Source organism: Grammomys surdaster, unplaced genomic scaffold, assembly GCF_004785775.1.
Source record: "Grammomys surdaster isolate TR1022 unplaced genomic scaffold, NIH_TR_1.0 198, whole genome shotgun sequence".
NCBI classification, from domain to species: Eukaryota; Metazoa; Chordata; class Mammalia; order Rodentia; family Muridae; genus Grammomys; species Grammomys surdaster.
In genome coordinates this window covers 1893156-1912559 of record NW_021604643.1, presented here as the reverse complement: position 1 = coordinate 1912559, position 19404 = coordinate 1893156, and the positions used below count along the sequence as shown (strand labels likewise).

General features: G+C 38.0%; 1 protein-coding gene across 2 annotated transcripts in view; it reads left to right on the top strand.

Annotated features, from left to right (window-relative positions):
- Window positions 1–17490, top strand: part of Carnmt1 (carnosine N-methyltransferase 1) — a 35961-nt gene extending 18471 nt beyond the window's left edge. For both annotated transcript variants that reach the window (XM_028770150.1, XM_028770151.1), the window contains exons 4-8: window positions 647–787; window positions 1846–2024; window positions 4416–4529; window positions 13808–13911; window positions 14422–17490. In XM_028770150.1, coding sequence (XP_028625983.1) covers window positions 647–787; window positions 1846–2024; window positions 4416–4529; window positions 13808–13911; window positions 14422–14523 — 640 coding nt within the window. In that variant the 3' untranslated portion in view covers window positions 14524–17490. The remainder of the gene's footprint in view (window positions 1–646; window positions 788–1845; window positions 2025–4415; window positions 4530–13807; window positions 13912–14421) is intronic.
- Window positions 17491–19404: the final 1914 nt, after the last annotated feature.

Sequence of the window (19404 nt, the reverse complement as noted above, 5' to 3'; positions counted from 1 at the left end):
AAGAGAGGTAGGGGCAGTGGAGACAGAGTCCTATTTTGTCTCCTAAGCTACTCTGGGATTTACTATGTAGACCAAGCTAGTCTCAAACTCATGGCAGTCCTGTTAGTCTCCCAATTCTGGAATAACAGGTATAAGCTACTGTGCCCAGTACCCCTGCCCTTTTCTTTTTGTAACTGAGAGCTATAATTTTAAAGACGTACTTTATACATTAACATCTAAATGGAATTAATTCATTTGGTTCTATAAATCATGTTGTGTGAACTTGGAAGTAAGGTTTTGTTCTCTGCCTCATGGTGAAATAATTGTTCAAAAGTTCCACATGTAATAAGGGATCACTTGGGATAATTTATCTTCCCAGAAATAAGAATGACTATATATCTTTAGATACAATGTTATTCTTTTTTTTTTTTTTTTTCTTGAAAAGTATTTTTGGGGAAATAAAACCCTTACTTGATAACATTACAATTCCATCTATCTTTTATTTTTATTGACATTTAGTAATAATTCAGTTTTAAGAAGTCAAAAATAAGCTTATTTTATTGAATAATTGAATAAATTTTTAGTTGTTAATATGGATTTTGTCTTTTTTTTTTCTTTCTTTTTTCCTCTTTGAGGGGCTGGATATAATTACCTTGTTTCATTTCAGGGATCCTTCTAAAGTAAATATTCTGGTACCTGGTGCTGGACTAGGAAGATTGGCCTGGGAAATAGCTATGCTAGGTTATGCTTGTCAAGGAAATGAATGGAGTTTTTTTATGCTCTTTTCTTCCAACTTTGTACTCAACAGGTATTTAATTTACTTTTTGATGGAAATAGTAATTTCTAAAAATCAAAATTGCTTTGCCTACTTTTGAACAATTCTGAGTTAAAAGAAGAATATATAGTACTTAAGTGATGTAGATCATATTTAAATTAAATTCACAATGCTTATACTGATGGCTACTGTAGCCAGTGTTAATTAGCTAACAGTGTTGACACAGGACAAGGAAACAACTTTTTAGAAAGTAATTGGGCATTCCATGAAACTAAAATTTCTCTGAGCTTTTTCACTTTTTTTTTTTTTTTTTTTTTTTTTGGTGAGGTAAGAGTTTACTTTAACAAGTGTAACTATTTTCCCTGGCTGACTTCCAATAAGTGGCCATACATGTCCACATGACTGAGTGGATTGAGGATCCCAGAACTTCTGTGTCCTCTGTGTAGTAGAAAAGAGTTCCTGTTTTTAAGTCAGAAGATATAGTGTATTTGAGACAAAGAACTAGCTCTCTGTTTCAATAGCATGTTACTGGCCACTTATTCAGTCAGTGCAATGCTGTGTTATTGGTGGCAGTATGCGGTTTAGGTTTCTGGTGAGCTGGGGAAAGAGGATTATTATGCAAAATAGTAGAAATGGATAGAATAACAAGACCAGTGTGCTTATTTTATTCAACTCTGAGGTTCAGGAATACATTTTTGCTGGATGCGGTGGCACAGGCCTCTAATCTCAGCTCTTGTTAGAGGAAAACAGGAGGATCAAGAATTCAGTGTCATCCTCAGTTACACAGTGAGTTGAAGGCCAGCCTGGCTACATAAGACCCTGTCTGAGAAAACAACATTTTACTAATTTTTTAAAAATTGGAATGAATAGTACACGTGGATCTCTGAACTTCTTTTAATCCATAGTTGGTCATCTACCTGTATACACAGCTTCAGATAACTGAGCACAGTGTAGTGTTGACACTCTTCAAGTCTAATAAATTATGTGTGAAAACCTCAAGCAATAGATGATATTTTAGTGCTTAAAGTAGATTTTTTTTTTTTAAGGTAAAATGTGTAGTTAACATTGAACCTTATGCTCATATTTTACAGATGTTCTGAAATTAACAAGTATAAACTTTATCCCTGGATCCATCAGTTTAGCAATAATCGGAGATCAGCTGATCAGATTCGACCCATTTTTTTCCCTGATGTTGACCCCCACAGTCTTCCTCCTGGTTCTAACTTTTCGATGACAGCAGGAGACTTTCAGGAGATTTACTCAGAATGCAGTAAGTTCAAAGCAAGTATTTAAAAGCTCTTACACATTATTCTAAAAATGATCAGTGTTATAACCATTTATTTTGATGGCAGAATATAAGGTGTGCAATGTCAAGTGACAATGTAGATTATTTTCAGAGTTGTGCAAAAGACAATGACAGGAAGTGTAAAGAAATTTATGTACATTCAAGAGATGTTGATTGTTAACAAAAGACAACTTAGGAACCCAAATGTATGCTGAGTGTACTAAAGATGGAAATAAGCTAGTGTGGACCTGGAGCTGTCTGTAAAGAGGCTGTGACTTGTCGAACAGAGATGAATAGTACTTGAGGTACTAGTCACAAAAGAATAAGGTCATGGGGACTGCAGCAGGGCTAGTCTGACAAGGAAAGAAACTTTATGGGAAGCATGTCTTAAGAGTTAGGTTAGCTTCAGTTGTAGAAGACTTGTATTGGGTTGGAAGGTCTATTTTAGCCTGGCAGATTATTGAAGACCATTGTTTTGGGGCAGGAATGGGAAGAGTGAATTGGCAGTAACAGGAAAATGAAAACAGAATTCTGAGTGGCAGGAAGAGCATTTTTTTTTCAACACATATCTGTTTGTTACCTGTTAATGCCAAGTGTATTCAAAGCACGACAGATAGCAAGACAAAGTCCCTAGCCACAGGGAAATTAACAAGTCTACAAGGGACAGAGAGGCCATAACATACAATATTGTTTGGAATACAATAATGTAGAGAACTAAGTGTAGGAATAGAAACTAAGAAGGAATTTGCCCATTACATGTTTAGAGGGATAGCAGGGGTTAGGGGAGAGCACTTGGCTGTGCTCAGCAGGGCTGTGGTGAAGTGAGTAATGGAGAGGAGGGAGATTAAGAGGGTTTGTTAAGACAGCTCAAAGCAAGTAGCTTGAATTGTATGAGAGCCACAGGAAGCCATGGGAAGGATGGCATAGAGCAGGGAGTAGCAACATAGAAAGATTTTATACATCTAGTTTCCTAAAATACATTTTTATTTCCCCTAAATTCTGAGATCAGATCAAACTGCATTCTGAAGTTAAAAAGGAACAACTGGGGGAAGTTAAACTTTTGGGTATATGTTAAGGGATAAGATCTTAAAATAGGAGTGAAATTGATGAAAAGCTTCACAATGCAACTGAGAATCACATTCCTCTCCTGGGACTGGAAGAGGATTGTCGTAGTTAGGGTTTTACTGCTGTGAACAGACACCATGGCCAAGGCAACTCTTAGACAAGATTTAATTGGGGCTGGTGTACAGGTTCAGAGATTCAGTCCATTGTTCTTACGGCGAGAGCATGGTGGTGTCCAGGCAAACATGGGAAGAGCTGAGAGTCCCACCTTTTATTCCGAAGGCAGCTAGAGCAGACTGGCTTCTAGGCAGCTAGGATGAGAGTATTAAAGTCCACACCCACAGTAACACACCTATTCCAGTAAGGCCACACCTCTTAATAGTGCCATTCCCTGGGCCAAGCATATACAAACCATCACAAAGGTACAGGTGATTTCTGTTGGGCCAGGCATTTTTACTACATCACAGTTGGAATATACACTACATCTTGAATCTGCTCCCTATGTCTGCCTAGCAATAGCTTCCAAGAGCTAAACAGTGTTCTTGTTGGGGACCCACCTCAGCCTATGACTTCCCCCAGACAACTTCCCCCTGATGATTATCAAGTCATGGTAAATATTTGGGTATTTTGATGTCATTTATTTCTCAAATTGGCACAAAAAGCTTACTTCTAAAACCTGCCAGAATTAGTGGTTAACTCTGTTTAAATCAGAACTCAAAAACTTAGGATGACAATTATTTTGTTTTATCAGATTCTTTTTTTTTTTTTGGTTTTTTGAGACCGGGTTTCTCTGTGTAGCCTTGGCTGTCCTGGAATTCACTCTGTAGACCAGGCTAGCCTCGAACTCTCAAACTCAGAAATCCGTCTGCCTTTGCCTCCCAAGTGCTGGGATTAAAGGCGTGTGCCACCACCGCCCAGCCGTTTTGCCAGATTCTAAATGAGAGCTAGGGTAGCCTAGTCACAGTGCACTTTCCTAGCTCAAGATCCTGAGGTTCAGTCACAAGCATCACAAAAGTAAACTCAGTAAAACTAAAGGCCAGCAGTTGAGTTGACAATGAACAATACTTTTAACAGTGTCATTTGGTAATATATGGTAATGTGTCAATAACAAATGATTATCAAATTGATTACTATATCTACTTTGCTACAATCATCTTGAGTATATAGTGTTAATCATGTCTGTATCCCTTCAGTTAAATGAAATAGTAATATGCTGTGAGAGTTGATTGGCAAGCTTAAAAGGTAAAAGACAAAAAAACAAAAAACAAAAAAAACCAAAATAACAGATGCAGTGGTCTGATTTCTGTTGACTAGATACCTGGGACTGTATTGCTACCTGTTTCTTCATAGACACAGCTCACAATGTAATTGATTATATTGATACGATATGGAGAATACTCAAGCCAGGTGGAATTTGGATAAATCTTGGTAAGTGCTTGTATATTCATTAACATTTTATATTTCAGTCTGAGTATTTAGAGCTGCCTTTCCATTTGTAGTGGCACAATAACAGATACTTGAAAACATTGTAATTATGTTGTATTATCTGTTAGACCACATCCTAGTGGGTGTTACCTTCTGAAAGTACTGGGAGTCCAAGCATTAGGGTGATCCTCATATGTCAATCTCATGGGTCTTAACTTCAGAGTATATAGTCCTTTGTCTTCCCTTCCTCCACTCCATGTAGGCATCGGTAGTTGATTGTGTTAGGAAGAAAGTGTTTTCAGAGACTGAAATGACAAGCATGGGGCCTCTGTGGATCTGCACTAGGTCCTCTGCATACATGTTTTGGCTGTCAGCTTGGTATCCTTGGGAGATCCTATCAGTGGGAGCAGGTGTATCTCTGAATCTTTTGCCTGCTCTTGAGATCTTTTCCTTTTATTGGGTTGCCTTGTTCAGCATTGATAATGAGAGCTTTTGCCTCGTCTTACTGTATCTTATTTTTATCCTGTCTGGCTATCATCTTGGAGACATGTTCTATTTTGAAGAGGAAATTCGGGGAGAGGGAGAGTGGGGGGGGGTGAAGCTAGGAGGAATAGAGAAAGGAGAAAGTGTTGTTGGGATGTATTGTATGAGAGAAGACTCTGTTTTCAATTTTTAAAAAGTTCACAAGAAAATGAAACACAAAACAAAGAAGAGAATGTTTTTGTTCTTTTTAATCCTTGGAGGAAGGAAAGGATTTTACCTCGATCATGGAATTTTCTTCTCCAGTAGATGAGATAGATAGTTTTTCTAACGACCATGACTTTAAGAAACAATAGAAATATAATTTCATATGCAAAAGATGTTGTACTTTGAGCCTACTGCTTGATACTAGAAATGAAATTATGACTGTGACTTGTTTCTTCATCAGTCTAAAGGGAATTGCCTGTTTTTTCCTATAAAAGGTAAAAGAAGTACGGTAAGATGTGCATTTAATATGCACATAACATAAATATGCATTTAAATGTCCATATCTTCCGTAAGTGTGATATGTGCCCTATGTTCAGAAAGTTAACCAAGTTAGAATATAAGACTTTTCATGGTGAGTGTCTTAGGGTTTTACTGCTGTGAGCAGATACCATGACCAAGGCAGCTCTTATAAGAACAATATTTACTTGCTGCTGGCTTACAGGTTTAGTCCATTATCTTCAAGGTGGAGCATGGCACCATCCAGGCAGGTATGGTGCAAGAGGAGCCAAGAGTTCCTACCTACATCTTTATCTGAAGGCTGCTAAGAGAAGACTGGCTTACAGGCTGTTAGGATGAGGGTTTTAAAGCCCAAACCCAGAGTGGCACACCTACTCCAACAAGGCCACACCTGACTCCAACAAGGCCACAACTTCAAATAGTGCCACTCCCTGGGCTAGGCATATTCAAACCACCACAGAAAAGGACAAATAGATAAAATACCTACTTTATTGCTGAGGTTCTGTCAACTATACTGTGTACTGATTTTATTTTTACTAGAACTTTTTTTTTATCAGGACCAAGACTAGGAATAGTAAGTCTTCCACTTCAGAATTCTGTAGGACTAGATGAAGAATAGCTGTAAAATGCAGTCATCGTTAGATTCAAATATCTTAAACCTTAGATCTTTAAAAGTAAATGCCTTGGGAAACTTGGCCCAAGGAATGATTGAAGGATACTACTGAGAATCTATTTGTTTCCTGTGAGTGAAGTACCTTTATAAATATTTTAAATTCATAACAACCCTATCTTGTGTTCTGTTTTGTGGTTTTAAAGGTCAGAGTAGGGCCTCATGCACCTAGACAAGTACTCTTATCACTAAGTACATCCTCAGCCTCTCAAAGCAGCCCTAATGGAAAGGCAGTATTTAAATAGTCTTGGTTTAAATAATTAGCAGAATGATCTTGTAGCTTACTTATGGTAGGAGGCAGGCTCACAGGCTGAAACTGTCAGGCTATGACATTGTGCTTAGCATTAATATGACCCTATATTTACATAATTCAAGGTTTGGATCCTAGTTACTGAGTTATGATAAGGTTTGCTGTCTTTCTAAGGTATTTGATTCAGCTCATATAAAAGCTGAACACTAAAGTTGTATAATAAATGCCTGAAACAATGTTGGCCCCCTTACTAAGTAGGAGAGTTGCTAGCTAAAAGTAGAATGTATCCTAAGCAACAGAAGTCATGGAACAGGTTTCTTACAAGAGGACAGTTAGACCTAGTCATCTAGCCACAGGTTTCAAAATAATTTGAGGAATTAGAATAATGGAAAAACCCACATTAGTTAATACTTCACAAATAGAACCTTTCATATATATGAGTTAAAGAATATTAAAAGTCATAATCAGGGCTGGAAAAATGGCTCAGGGGTTCAGCTATTCTTTTTTTTTTTTTAATTTCTTTTTTTTTTTTTTTTGAACATGAAATGCTTTTTTTTATAGCATGTTTTACAAGGGGAGGGGGTAAGAGGGTCCAGGTGGTGGAAAAGTACAAAATCTTCTTGGCCTGTGCCTTGAAACATGTCATGGTCTATATGGTACACTGCCTTGAATTATGATCTACCTGCAGTTCTTCAGAAGATATGGTACACTGCTTGAGTTATGGTCTCCCTGCTATTCTTAAGAAGACATGGTACTCTGCTTTGAGTCTATCTGCAGTTGCTAAGCAGGATCTTGCAGTTGCCAAGCTTCAGAGGACATTGTGCAGATGGGGAAAGGTAGGGGGTAAGGGTAAGGGCAAGGGTCCTGGCTTCTGGCATCTCCCCCTTCTCTGTTTAGTTAGAGAAGGCGTCTTATGTTCAATCCCAACTATGTGAGTTTTGAATTTGGATGTCTAATTATGGGGGGTCTTAGACAAGTTCACAACCCCAAAACACTGATGTGAGACGAGTCACATCGATGGTCGAAGGCTTTAGGCTGTCGACGATGGGCAACGTCAAGGGACTCTGATGTGGGTGAAAGGAGGGTGAGAGCCCTGTCTTAGGCCATGTAGGCTGCACCCACTCCCAGCACCACGCACTCCTTTTCGGCTGCATTGGGCGGGCCCCTGGGAAGTGGACCTACAATAATCCCGTCATTGGACTAACTCACAGCCATCCTAGTCTCTTGTAAATGTTCAAGTTACCAACCATTTGTCAGTTTGGGGTGTAATATTGTCATAAAGGAAGGCTTCCCAATGTTAGCGGCCATATCAAGGGTGGCCTTGGTTTAGGAAAAAGCCAATTTTTGTTGTGGTGATCAAGAGGCCAAGCTCTCTAGCGAGAGAAATGAGGGCAAAGCCAGGCATACCAGGAACCCTTCTGGAGGGCGTGGAAGTCTAGGGGTCGACCGTAGGGGGAGGCAGGGGAGCTGACAGCTGTGTCAGTCTCCTGCGGAGTCACTTCTGGATCCTCTGCAATTTTCAGCTGATGGTAATGAACTTCAACTGCCTTCTTGATGGCAGCATCAACCTGGTTCCGTGGACGACAGGTCACGGGCGATGATCTCTGTCTTGCTCAATCTTGATGTCGTGCGCACATCCTCTCAATGAGGGTCCGTCCGGATGGGTCCGTGCCTCGAGCCCCACGTCTGGGTGCCACTTGACCCGACCGGCGGGTCCTGGTTATTCGTGGGGGCGAGGAGGACTGCAACCTGCTATTCTTCAGAAGATATGGTACACTGCTTGAGTTATGGTCTCCCTGCTATTCTTCAGATGATATGGTACACTGCTTTGAGTCTATCTGCAGTTGCCAAGCAGGATCTTCCAGTTGCCCAGCTTCAGGGGACCTTGTGCAGGTGGGAAAAGGTAGGGGGTGAGGGTAAGGGCGAGGCTCCTGGCTTCTGGTCCATCTGGGTTAGAACTTCTAATAGCAGGCATCACGGGTGATTCAATTTTACCTGGGATGCTGCGTGAGTTCAAGCTCCTGGGAGTCCCTGTTTTTCTTGGTTTTCTGCGGTTGGGTATGGAGCTGCTGCCTGCGACCTGCTCTAGGCTCGGTCCCAAACCGGAAGTCCGGGTTCAGCTATTCTTGCAGAGGACTGGAGTTCATTTCCCAGCACCCACATCAGGTAACTCGTAACAACCTGTAAGCCAGGTCCAGGTACCTCTAGCCTGCACAGATGCCAGCACACATGTGCCCGTACTCATACATATACGCATACTTAGAAAAAAAACTTTAAAAATAAAAGAATCTAGTTTTCCTTAAATATTACTGTATTCTGGATACCACCAGTGTTCTTTATTTTCTGTACCATGTGCTGGTTCTTTACTCTGTTCCTTCTATCCAGTTGCATGGTTTCCCCTACTGCTTTTAATTCTCCATCTGTATGTCTGAACTAAGTACTCTTGTGTTCCAAGCCAGTTTTAAAAAACAACAACAAAGAAGTCTCAATATGAGTCTGCTGCCTCTCTGAGACCTTTCTATTCTGTGATCTCCTCAAACTATCTCAACTAATACTAGGATACCATCTTTGTTCTGTTGTTAATTAAGCTGGGCTACTAAAACAAAGCCTAACAGATCTGATAAAATACAGAAATTTGTTCTGTCATAGTTGTAGAGATGGGAAGGATAAGGTGCTAGCTGAATTGACCATGGAGAAGGCTCTCTTTTGTTGTAGTCATAGGTTGCACATTTTAAATGCAGCTGAACTCATTGCTAAGGCTGTCACATACCAGCTGGAAAGGGGAGGCATGGGGTCCAGACATTCAGTCCATATTATCCTTTCTCTTCTTCACCATCTGCAGAGTTGATCTGAAAACTCAGTCTTTTAAAGTTTTTTAGTACCTTCTAACTTTTCTATCCCAGAGTTTCTCAGCTGTGGCCCTACTGTCATTTGGGGCAGGGTTATTGTTCGGGGCTCTTTTAGACATCACTAAGGTTGGTAATGATATCCTTAGCTTTTGCCTACCAGATTCAGTAGTATCTCCCCAGCATGCTAAGCAAAAATTATTCCTTAGCAAGGCAGAATTGTTCCCAGTTGAGAACCATTGCTATAACTTTCAAGTGCTTTCCTGTAGTAAGATTGATTCAGTTGTTCTTTGGGGTGTCTAACTCTCCATGTCCCTTTCATTTTCCTTTCTCCCTCCAAAATAGGGTTGGTTACCTTTTGAACATGTAGATCTCTGTTTATCAGTGTCCTTACATAACATAATTCTCTTGATAATTGCTCTCCAGGATTATGTCTAGAGACTTTAGTGATCTTGTTTCTTACGGCTCTGCATTCTCCTGTTTCTACACCCTCCTCCCACCCTTTCCCTTTTCTTCATTTCTGAGTTTTATGACAATAAGACTCTAATGCCTCCTAGTCACTTAGTATGGATCCTGGCAAGTAGGGGGCTTTACTCACTATGTTTGTGGATGAATGTATTCAAGATTTGAAAGGAAGAACAAAGTGACATTCAGGTATCAGACAGGGAGATTGACTGCCTAGAGACATGGTAAATTGGGATTTATACTGGTAAATATGTTTCCATGGTTTTGATATCAGCCATGTAGATCTAGAGGCTTTGTACACTGAGAGAGGTTATCAGTCCCTTTAGAATATATGATTTTCTAAGGGTTTTTTAACTATATGATCATAGAGACTAGAATCAGTATTTTCATATGTAGGAATTGCAACTACCAGCAGTCTTCCATTTCTGACATTGAAGCAGAAATAGTGACTTCCTCCCTAGATTGCATCAAGTCAGAAGTGAAAAGATACTTAACTTATAGAATCCTTAAAGGAAAAGTTGACATTTTCTTCAACCTTCCTCAGGTTAGGGGAAGCCAGTGAGCTGTTACTGTAACTGTTATGTCTGTGGTAAATGTAGCCTTTATTCAGTTTTGCTGGCCCTATCAGCTGTCAATGCTTTGTACTTTCTTAAAGCATAAGAGAAGAAAATACACAAGTGATAACAGAGTATATGTGGCCCATAAAGCCTAAAATACTTGTTAATAATTATACATTTGTTAAATTATATTGTCTGCCAGGAAAATAATTAGATAAGGGCTAATACTAAAAGTCAATTAATGAACAGGTATGCCCAACAAATGTTAGACTGCACCTAACGTCAGGAAATGGATAAGTACTTTTAAGACATCCACAGTAAACATTCCTTAGAAGTAACGAATAAAGCATAAGATGCTAAACCACATATGTAGTACTTCATACTATGCATTAGGGTAAGCCTGCAAGAAGATACAGTATATTTTCTAGTGAAAATCAGTGAATGAATTAGAAATGGCTTTATTTTCTTTTTATGCTGTTTCCTGTTGCCTTAACTTTCTATTATGAGCTTGCTCTGTATTTTATGGTCAAGGAAAAATAAATCTTTGTTATTTCTCTTACTATGAAGAAAGATGATAATTGGAAAAAGAAAATTACTGGCAGCTGCTGTTTAGGTTTCTGTTAATCCAGTTTTTCCCTTTCCAGACTGTCATATAAATAGAACCATAGTGTGGCATATCATGTCTCTGGCTTTCATGGTCTAGCATGATGCTTTTGAGACTCACTTAGGTTGCTACAGAAATCAGTGTGTTGTTCCCTTTTTTTGCTGAGTGATACTTCACTGGACGGGTGACATTTTCTCAGTTCTCTATGCATGGACATTTTTGCCAGACTATGCTTTGCTATCAACACTTGGCACAAAAATCTTAGTATAGCTACAAGATTTTATTTCTTTGGGTAGCACCTGGTAAAGATTATATGTGATTGATTATATGTGATGAGCACATAGCATATTCTGCCAGAAACTGCTAACCTGCTTTCCAGAGTAACAGTACTATTGCTTCCTGCCTCTGCTAAGGCATTGGGACAGTATTCATGTGCTTGTGAGTGAAAGTTTATACAGATCTTTCCTAACATGAAAGTGTACATTGCTCAAAAATCTAAAACAACATGCCAAGTGGCAAACTACATACATGATCTCATCTGACAGATATAGGCAGCATGTACATGTACTTAAAATACTGTGCAAAATTAGTTTTAGGTATAGATTTATAACTTATTACTAGAGCCTTTCTATAAACAAAGCCCTGGGTTGCCCAGTACTATCCAACAAACTCTCAGGCTATGCAAATAAGTATATATGAAACAAGTTAATTTTGTGGTTGGACTTGGTCCCCTCCTCTAACTACCTCATTTTGTATATGTAAATATTCTAAAACCAAAAACACCTGTGCTGTCAAGTATTTTAGATAAAAGACCTTCCATCTATATTGTAACTCTTGTGGCAGTTTGAACTAAGTCAGTTTGTTGTCTTTGACCCTCAAGAAATGTCTTTGTGTAAGGGAAAGTATTTGTCAAATCACAATTTATCTAAAGGACTAGAGAACATACTTACACCACAGTTATTGTCCTTGGCTGGTAATATTATAGATACTTAAGTTGTATAATCAGTACATGCTAATCATTTTAGTAGACTTAGAAGAAACTTAAAAACATCATTTGGGCAGTGAGATGGTTATATGGATAGGAGTGCCTGTTAAGAAAGAATAAGGAGCTACATTTGATTCCTAGCACATATAAAGCCTAAGAGCACTTGCTACTCTTTCAGAGGACTGGAGTTTGCTTCCCAGACCCATGATGTATGGTTCACAACAGCCTGTAACTTGAGCACTGTGTGAATCTGATCCTTCTTCAGGCCTCTGCAGGCAATTATACACATGTGGCATATACACAACACAGACACATACCTGTAATATAAATAAAGTAAAAATAAATGATATAAAAGGGAAAGCCAGATGTTGGCACATACATGCCTATATTCCTAATTCTGTTGGGGACAGAGATAAGAGGATCACTGGATCTTGCTGGCTACCACCATGTATGTCCCCAGGTTTGGTGAGACACCTTGTCTCAAAGTAATAACGTGGAGTGTGATAGAGAAGGACATCCAGTGTCATCCTCTGATCTTTGTGTGCACACATGTGCACTTATAACACACACTGTTACAAGTAGAAACAACAGAGGAATTCTGCCTCCTGGATTGCTTTTTCTGACTTGCTTGGCTACTTTTCTTAAAAAGCTTAGGCCCACCTGTCTAAGCATCGCTTTGTCACAATAGACTGGGCTCTTTTATATCATTTAGCAAACAGAAAGTGCCTGTCTTACATGCCTACAGGTCAGTCTTAATGGAGGCAATCCTCAATTAAAAGATACATTTCTTCCCAGGTAAATCAAGTTGACAAACAAGATTAGCCATTACAAGAATGAACAATCAGGCTGAAGACTTAGATGGATTTCAGCAAAGTTTTGAAGTATAGCTAAAGTTTGAGTTTGAGGGATAGGGCTTTATAGGCTTTTGAGATCAAACAAAGGAGGAAAGAAAATACAAGTGGCTTATTGGAGGGGGTGTATACCTACAAACTGTATTTTCGGTTGCTCTTAAAGCAATAGACCAAGGGTTTGTAGAGATGACTCAGTGGTTAAAACATCTTACCACTCTTGCAGAGGACCAGGTTTAGTCCCAGTACCCACATGGTGGCAGCTCACAGCCTTGGTTAACTAGAGTTCCAGGAAGTTCTGATGCCTTCTTCTGGCCTCCGTGTGGGTGCTGGGAAGACTGTTGGGAGGCTCTGCACTCTGTACAAAGGCTGTTATATAGTGTAGGACTGAACAGATGGTCAGATATTGTCTCAGAAAGGGTAGGTTTTTAAAGAACAACTTTCATTTTGAAGTGTATGCTAACTTATAAATTATATTCATGGTCATTTATTCTAGTGGTTTAGGTAGGGTAAAAATAGATGGGGGCCAGCATGACTAGATCTCTAGCATTTGAGAGGCTGAGACAGAAGAATCTGATGTTCAAGATCTTCTGGACTATATTGAAAAATCCTACCTAAAAAGTAAAGAAGAAAATGTTTACATATAGGATGGAAAGGCCTCTTAGGAGCAGAAACAGTCTCACTTGTTCCTTGCTCTCTCCTTTCTTTTCTTTTCCTTCCTTCCTTCCTTCCTTCCTTCCTTCCTTTCTTTCTTTCTTTCTTTCTTTCTTTCTTTCTTTCTCTCAGTATATTGTCTGAAGGCTGTAAGTGGAGCAAGTTGGATGTAGGATTTATTTTTAACTCATTTAGGGTAATCTGAAGATACAGTTGTGGCATGAGGATGTTTTCTTAGCTGAAACTGATTGGTTTTTGTTTCAGAGGTTTGAACAATTGTCCTCAGTAAAGGTAGTGGTTCTTTTCATTTTTACACTATTTCCTACTCAAACTAGTTCATCTGAAATCTAGTTCATCTGAAAGCTATTAATGCATGCTTAAGTTCATGTAACTCATTCATAATATCTTCAAACCATAGGTCCTCTGCTATACCATTTTGAAAACCTGGCAAATGAACTGTCTATAGAATTGAGCTATGAAGATATTAAAAATGTTGTTCTTCAGTATGGATTCCAACTAGAGGTAAGAATGGAAAGACACAGGGCTAAAATGGAAAGCCTTTAAACAAGAATATAGGCATTATAGCAGTTACTGACGTGGCTTCTTCACTTCTCTTTTTCTCCTCCAGATAGAGAGAGATTAATATTCAATAGTTAATTGTAAAGATTAGGGACAATGTGTATGTAAAGAGGATGCTATAATTAATTCCTGTTGAAATAGACTTTCAATAATGGTAGCTGACAATGGCCTGAGTAATCACTTACTGATAGATACCAAGCAGACTAGGCTCTGGAGGAGGTAGACAGAGGGAAGGCAGGTATCAAAGAAATGGTTGTCTGTATATTTCATCTCCCCTATACCATATTTGTAATTAGAGGTACGATACTGAACTTACATGGCCTATGGTGCCACTAGTCTAATATGGGGATCTGCTTAAATATTCTTATGATAGTGTCTACAACTACTAACTTCTTGGTATTTGTTATTAGTGTTGCCATCATGAACTTATTATGATTTTTGTTTGTATTACAGGTGGAAAAGGAATCTGTATTGTCAACATATACTGTGAATGATCTGTCTATGATGAAATACTACTATGAATGTGTTTTGTTTGTGGTCCGGAAGCCACAATAATGGTCTTAAGTGGTATTACCCAGAAAAACATTTAATAAGGGTAAATGCTGAAATAAACAACTCACAGTAAACTATCAGTGACAACAGGACACAACCTCAAATCAGTGGTGCCTTCTTATTCCTAACAAAATTTAGAAAATAGTGTCTATTTTCTTAATGATGTCTATTGCTTTTTCCAGAAATATACTATACCATGCCAATTTATACCACACAAGTAAAATGAAGAAAACATCCCATGTAGATATCTAATGGAGGAACTATCTTCAAGTACTTTTTTCTTTGAGGCCCAGAATTATCTTTCTTTAAGAAAATAAACATTAAAAAAAAAAAAGAATAAACATTAACTCCAGTTTTCATGAAGCTATTGCAAATCTGCCATATTAATTAATCACTGATAGTACTAAAGTCCATAATGATCTCATTTTTTGTGTTTAGCATTGCCTGTGTTACTTTTAAAAGGATCTTCTGTCATATTTAGCATCTGGAACTAGAATTGTTCTCATTGGACCTAAGTAAAGTATACTTAGAGAATTTGAAACTATTCTTTCATCATTCAAATTAGTTTTTTTTTTTTTTAGCTCAGCTGCATTTAGAGAACATCAAACATGTCATGTATGAAATGGTAAATCAGTTGTATCACAGGCAAAAATTCATGAACTACAGTAACAGAGAAAGTCTTTGTCCACATTAAACTAAATCTTATATTAATTCCTGGATCCCTTTGAAATGTATAAATATAAATATTCAGAGGCCCAAAAGCTTCTTTTTTAAAGCAGTGTTAAGAAACTGGAAAAATAAGAATAAAATCTGCCCATCTGAAATAATTTTGAATTAGAAATTAATTACAAAGTTTGTCAGTGTGATGTTTACAATGATGTCTTTAAAGTATGTGGCTTATGAAAGCAAGCACTTTTTTAGTTAACATGTATTCTAGTGAAATTATCATAATAGAATTAATGTGAAAAGTTCTGAGTATGAAATTTAGGGATAAATTAATGCCTGTGGTCTGTGTCGTCAGTACCCTAGGCAGCAGCCATTCATGGAAGTTCAGAATAATACTAATTTTGTCCCCTGATAGAGTTGAAGTTGAAACAGTGCATACTGCTTTAATTTTCTACCTCTAGGGAGGCCTGTTCAGAGGGAGTTTGCCTTGTTAGTTTTAATGTTTGTTAATTCTGTTTCCATTAGCTAGAAAAGCTAATGGTTGGTGTTTTAACTTTTACAAGAAAAGAAAGTTCTTGGTGAGTGTTTCACAAATGTGTGACCTCTGTGACATCTGGATTAGTGGATTTAATATGTACTAATGACATAACTGCCTTGTTTCCATGCTTTAATAGGAAGCCTTACTTTAAGACTTTGAGCCTTTATGTTGCTTAGGTTTGAGAGTCTACAGGATCTGGTATCTTTATAGTTGGGAGAGTTCTACACAATATGGAAATTTTTGTCACTTGTCCTTCCATTATGTAGTACATGGCTCCACAGAGCAAATTTTACTTCTTAGTCTCTGTAAATCCATAGATTTTAAAATCATTTCTTGTTCTTCCATTGCTTACTACTTTACAAATATTCATTTGGTGGAAGTTCTTATCTCTATGTACAAGGGGAAATATCTCTCAGAATTATTTTTTTAAGGGGAAAAAAATAACCTAAAAGAAATGTATTTTAAAAGACATATCCAGTGAACAGCAAGGAATGCATGCTTTTTAAATTGTTATTTAGGAATGCTTTTATTCATTGAGTGTTTTTTTTTAAAAAAACAAAGGTAAGAACAGACTGACACTAGAGGGCTTGTTACCTAAGGACTTTTTTCTTTTATGTTTTATTCTTTAATATTATTACTTACATTTCTAAATTATGTATTTTACTTAACTCTGAAATCAATTATTTCATTTATTTTTGTCTTCATATCATGAATATTTAAAAAATATTCCTTATAAATTTGCATTGCTTTTTCTCTTGTGGCTTTTGCAGTTAATATATTCTAAACTTGAAAATATAGTATAAATCAATAATAGAAGTGTCACTGGAAGAGTTTAATTTTGTACTTTTTATATTTAGGTCTAGCTATTGAAGTGTGTAAGCCTTGAAATTTAAATTTTTTTTCTTAAATTAGCGCTCGCTATACACAAATGTTCTCATTTTCATAAGGTGATCATGTGCTTACCATTTTTAAATTTACATTTTCTGAGGTGAAGATTTAGGTTCTGATCAATGAACAAGATAGGGCATATAAAATATAGGGAGACTATCAGACTCACAGTATGAAATGATCACGTCTGGGAACTGTAATGTGTATGGGATTTATGTGAAATTCACCTTCTAAATGTCGCCAGAAAGGTTGAATTGGAAGCTTCATGTCTGCGTGAAATTTCCTATATTTTTAATGTGTATATGGACTTAATTTTTCTTTAAATATTAAAGTCTACCAATTGCTATAACAGTTCTTGATTGTTTCCCTCAATGTAATGATGGCCATAACGGGAATATTATTTGAGCTCATTTCTCAACTCTTGATTAGCCTTTTTTTTGTATGCTTCTAGAAACTCAATGAGTATTTGAGGTTTGAGTTTGCCAAGGTATATAGTATTTATTTTCACTTTGTTTCATTGATGTCCAGTATAATGTACTTGGAATCTTCCAAGGAAAAAGATTAGTCTTGATCCTCAATTTTGTTAAATCAGAGAATAAACTACAAAGGCTAACAGCAGAAAAAAAAAATTTCAAGAAGAGCGAGCGTTTCTATCATCTGGAGACATTTCTCTGAACTCTTACTTATCAACTGGGTGGGTGGTGTCTCTGAAGACTTCTGCCAGATGACTCCACAGTGCCTCAGCAGAAGTCTACTGTGTGAGGACTTAACTCTTCATTCTGACTTGGTATTTTCTCCGCCCCTTGTCCTTTCTGTATTGTCAATTTTCTATTTCTGTGACAACATACCTTTAAAGTAAAAGGATAATGGGTTTATTATTTTGTCTCACAGCTTCACTCCTTGCTCACTTGCCTGGGGTGGTGGTGGAGGGGTAAAGAACATGGAGTGAGGTGAAGCTGGTGACTTCATGGCAACTGGGAAGCAGAGGGAGCTGGAGGTGAGAAGGACCAGGAACAGAAATAGTCCCAGGAGCATCTAGAGTTAGGTTAACCTCATAGATTTCACCTACCAATAGTCAGTCCATCAAGTATGGAGCCATCAAAGGAATAATCCATGCATAAAGTCAGCCTTCACCACTAAACGATCACTGGGGATCAAACCTTTAACATATCCACCACTGAGAGACTTTTTTAGACTCTATCCCTGCTGCATTCACCCATCTACAAGAAGTCTTCCAGGGTTCCCTGAGTGGTGAAGACCTATCTATTAATGCACCTGACCTTGGCACACTATCACGGGAGGGTGGGAAAGGGAGATAGCATGGATTACTTCTTTACCAAGAAAACAGGAGAGTTTATTAAAAACCAACTTCTATCATTACTGACAGAAATGTGGACAACAGGAATCTGCTGCATCTTATTTTTGTTCCATCTGTTTATTGTATGTGTGTAGCTTCACCAGCCACAGCATGAAGGTGAATGTCAGAGGATTACTTCTCAGTTGGTTTTCTCCTACCTATTATACAGGGCCTGAACTCAGGTTATTAGGATCGGCAGCATGCATTTTATACCAAACTATGGGACAGTCAGAATTGGTAGAAGACACTATTTGGTCAGTATGATTGTAGTAGCAAGGAGGTTATGGTTTACATAAGCAATACAAAGTTTAAACACTCTGAAAAGCAGTTGAAAATGCACATTATCTTTAGAGGAACTATCAAATATTAATACAAAGAAGTACAGCTAAAGTGCCAAGGCGTTAAATTAAGATGAAATGTAAAATATTCAGGTTATTTAATACAAGTGAAAAAATTCAAATGTATTTCAAACCTCAAGAGCAATAAAAGCAACATACCAGAAATTGCAGACTGTAGCTAAGGCAAGAACACTGGGAGAATTGCAGCTTGCATGTCAGTATTGGAAAAGAAGACAGCTGGTCCTGCTGTGTGCCCACAATCCTAGCACCTGTTTTAGCAATACAGTGAATTGAGGTGACCTTGGGCTAACAATTAGAAAGGCTACAGTCAATTTTAGGCTCCATGAGAACAAACTAGAGAAGAAAAATTGAACAGAAATCAGCAAAATGCAAAATAGAGAACAATGAATAAAGCACACTAGGTGAGGTGGACACATTTCCTTGTCTAAGTAGATTGGTCCACTGAGGACAAAGTGACTACAAGTGCTACTTTCAAGATCTTGTAAAGACGTGGGCAAAAAGATATGCAAAGATACAAGTTAAACCTGGTCAAAAGGTAGAAGCTATCATGAAAACTAAGATTCTAACGAAGGACATTTAAAAATCTAACTAGAGCTGTTGAATAAGGAGTGGACTTGATACTGTAAAGATGAAAATTCTCCCCAAACCCATCTGTAATTCCACTGTAATTCAAAAGACCCAAGGAAAATGCTACAAATGGTTGCACATGGAAGAGCCAGAGGCCAAGGCTAGTGCAGACAATACTGAAAAAAGTCAAGGATTGCACTACAGCTGTCAAAACTTCTTAAGATGTACATGTGCAAATATAATAAATGTAATGAATGCCACGTAAAAATAAAAGTTGAGGCCTGGAGAGATGGCATAGTGGTTTAAAGCACAGACTGCTCTTCCAGAGGTCCTGAGTTCAATTCCCAGGAGTCACATGGTGGCTCACAACCATCTGTAATGGGATCCCATGCCCAGTTCTGTGTCTGAAGACAGCTACAGTGTACTCATATACATAAAAGAAAGAAAGTTAAGACTGGCTCTGGTATTTCACACCTTTAATCCCAGTTCTTAGGAGGCAGAGGCAGGTG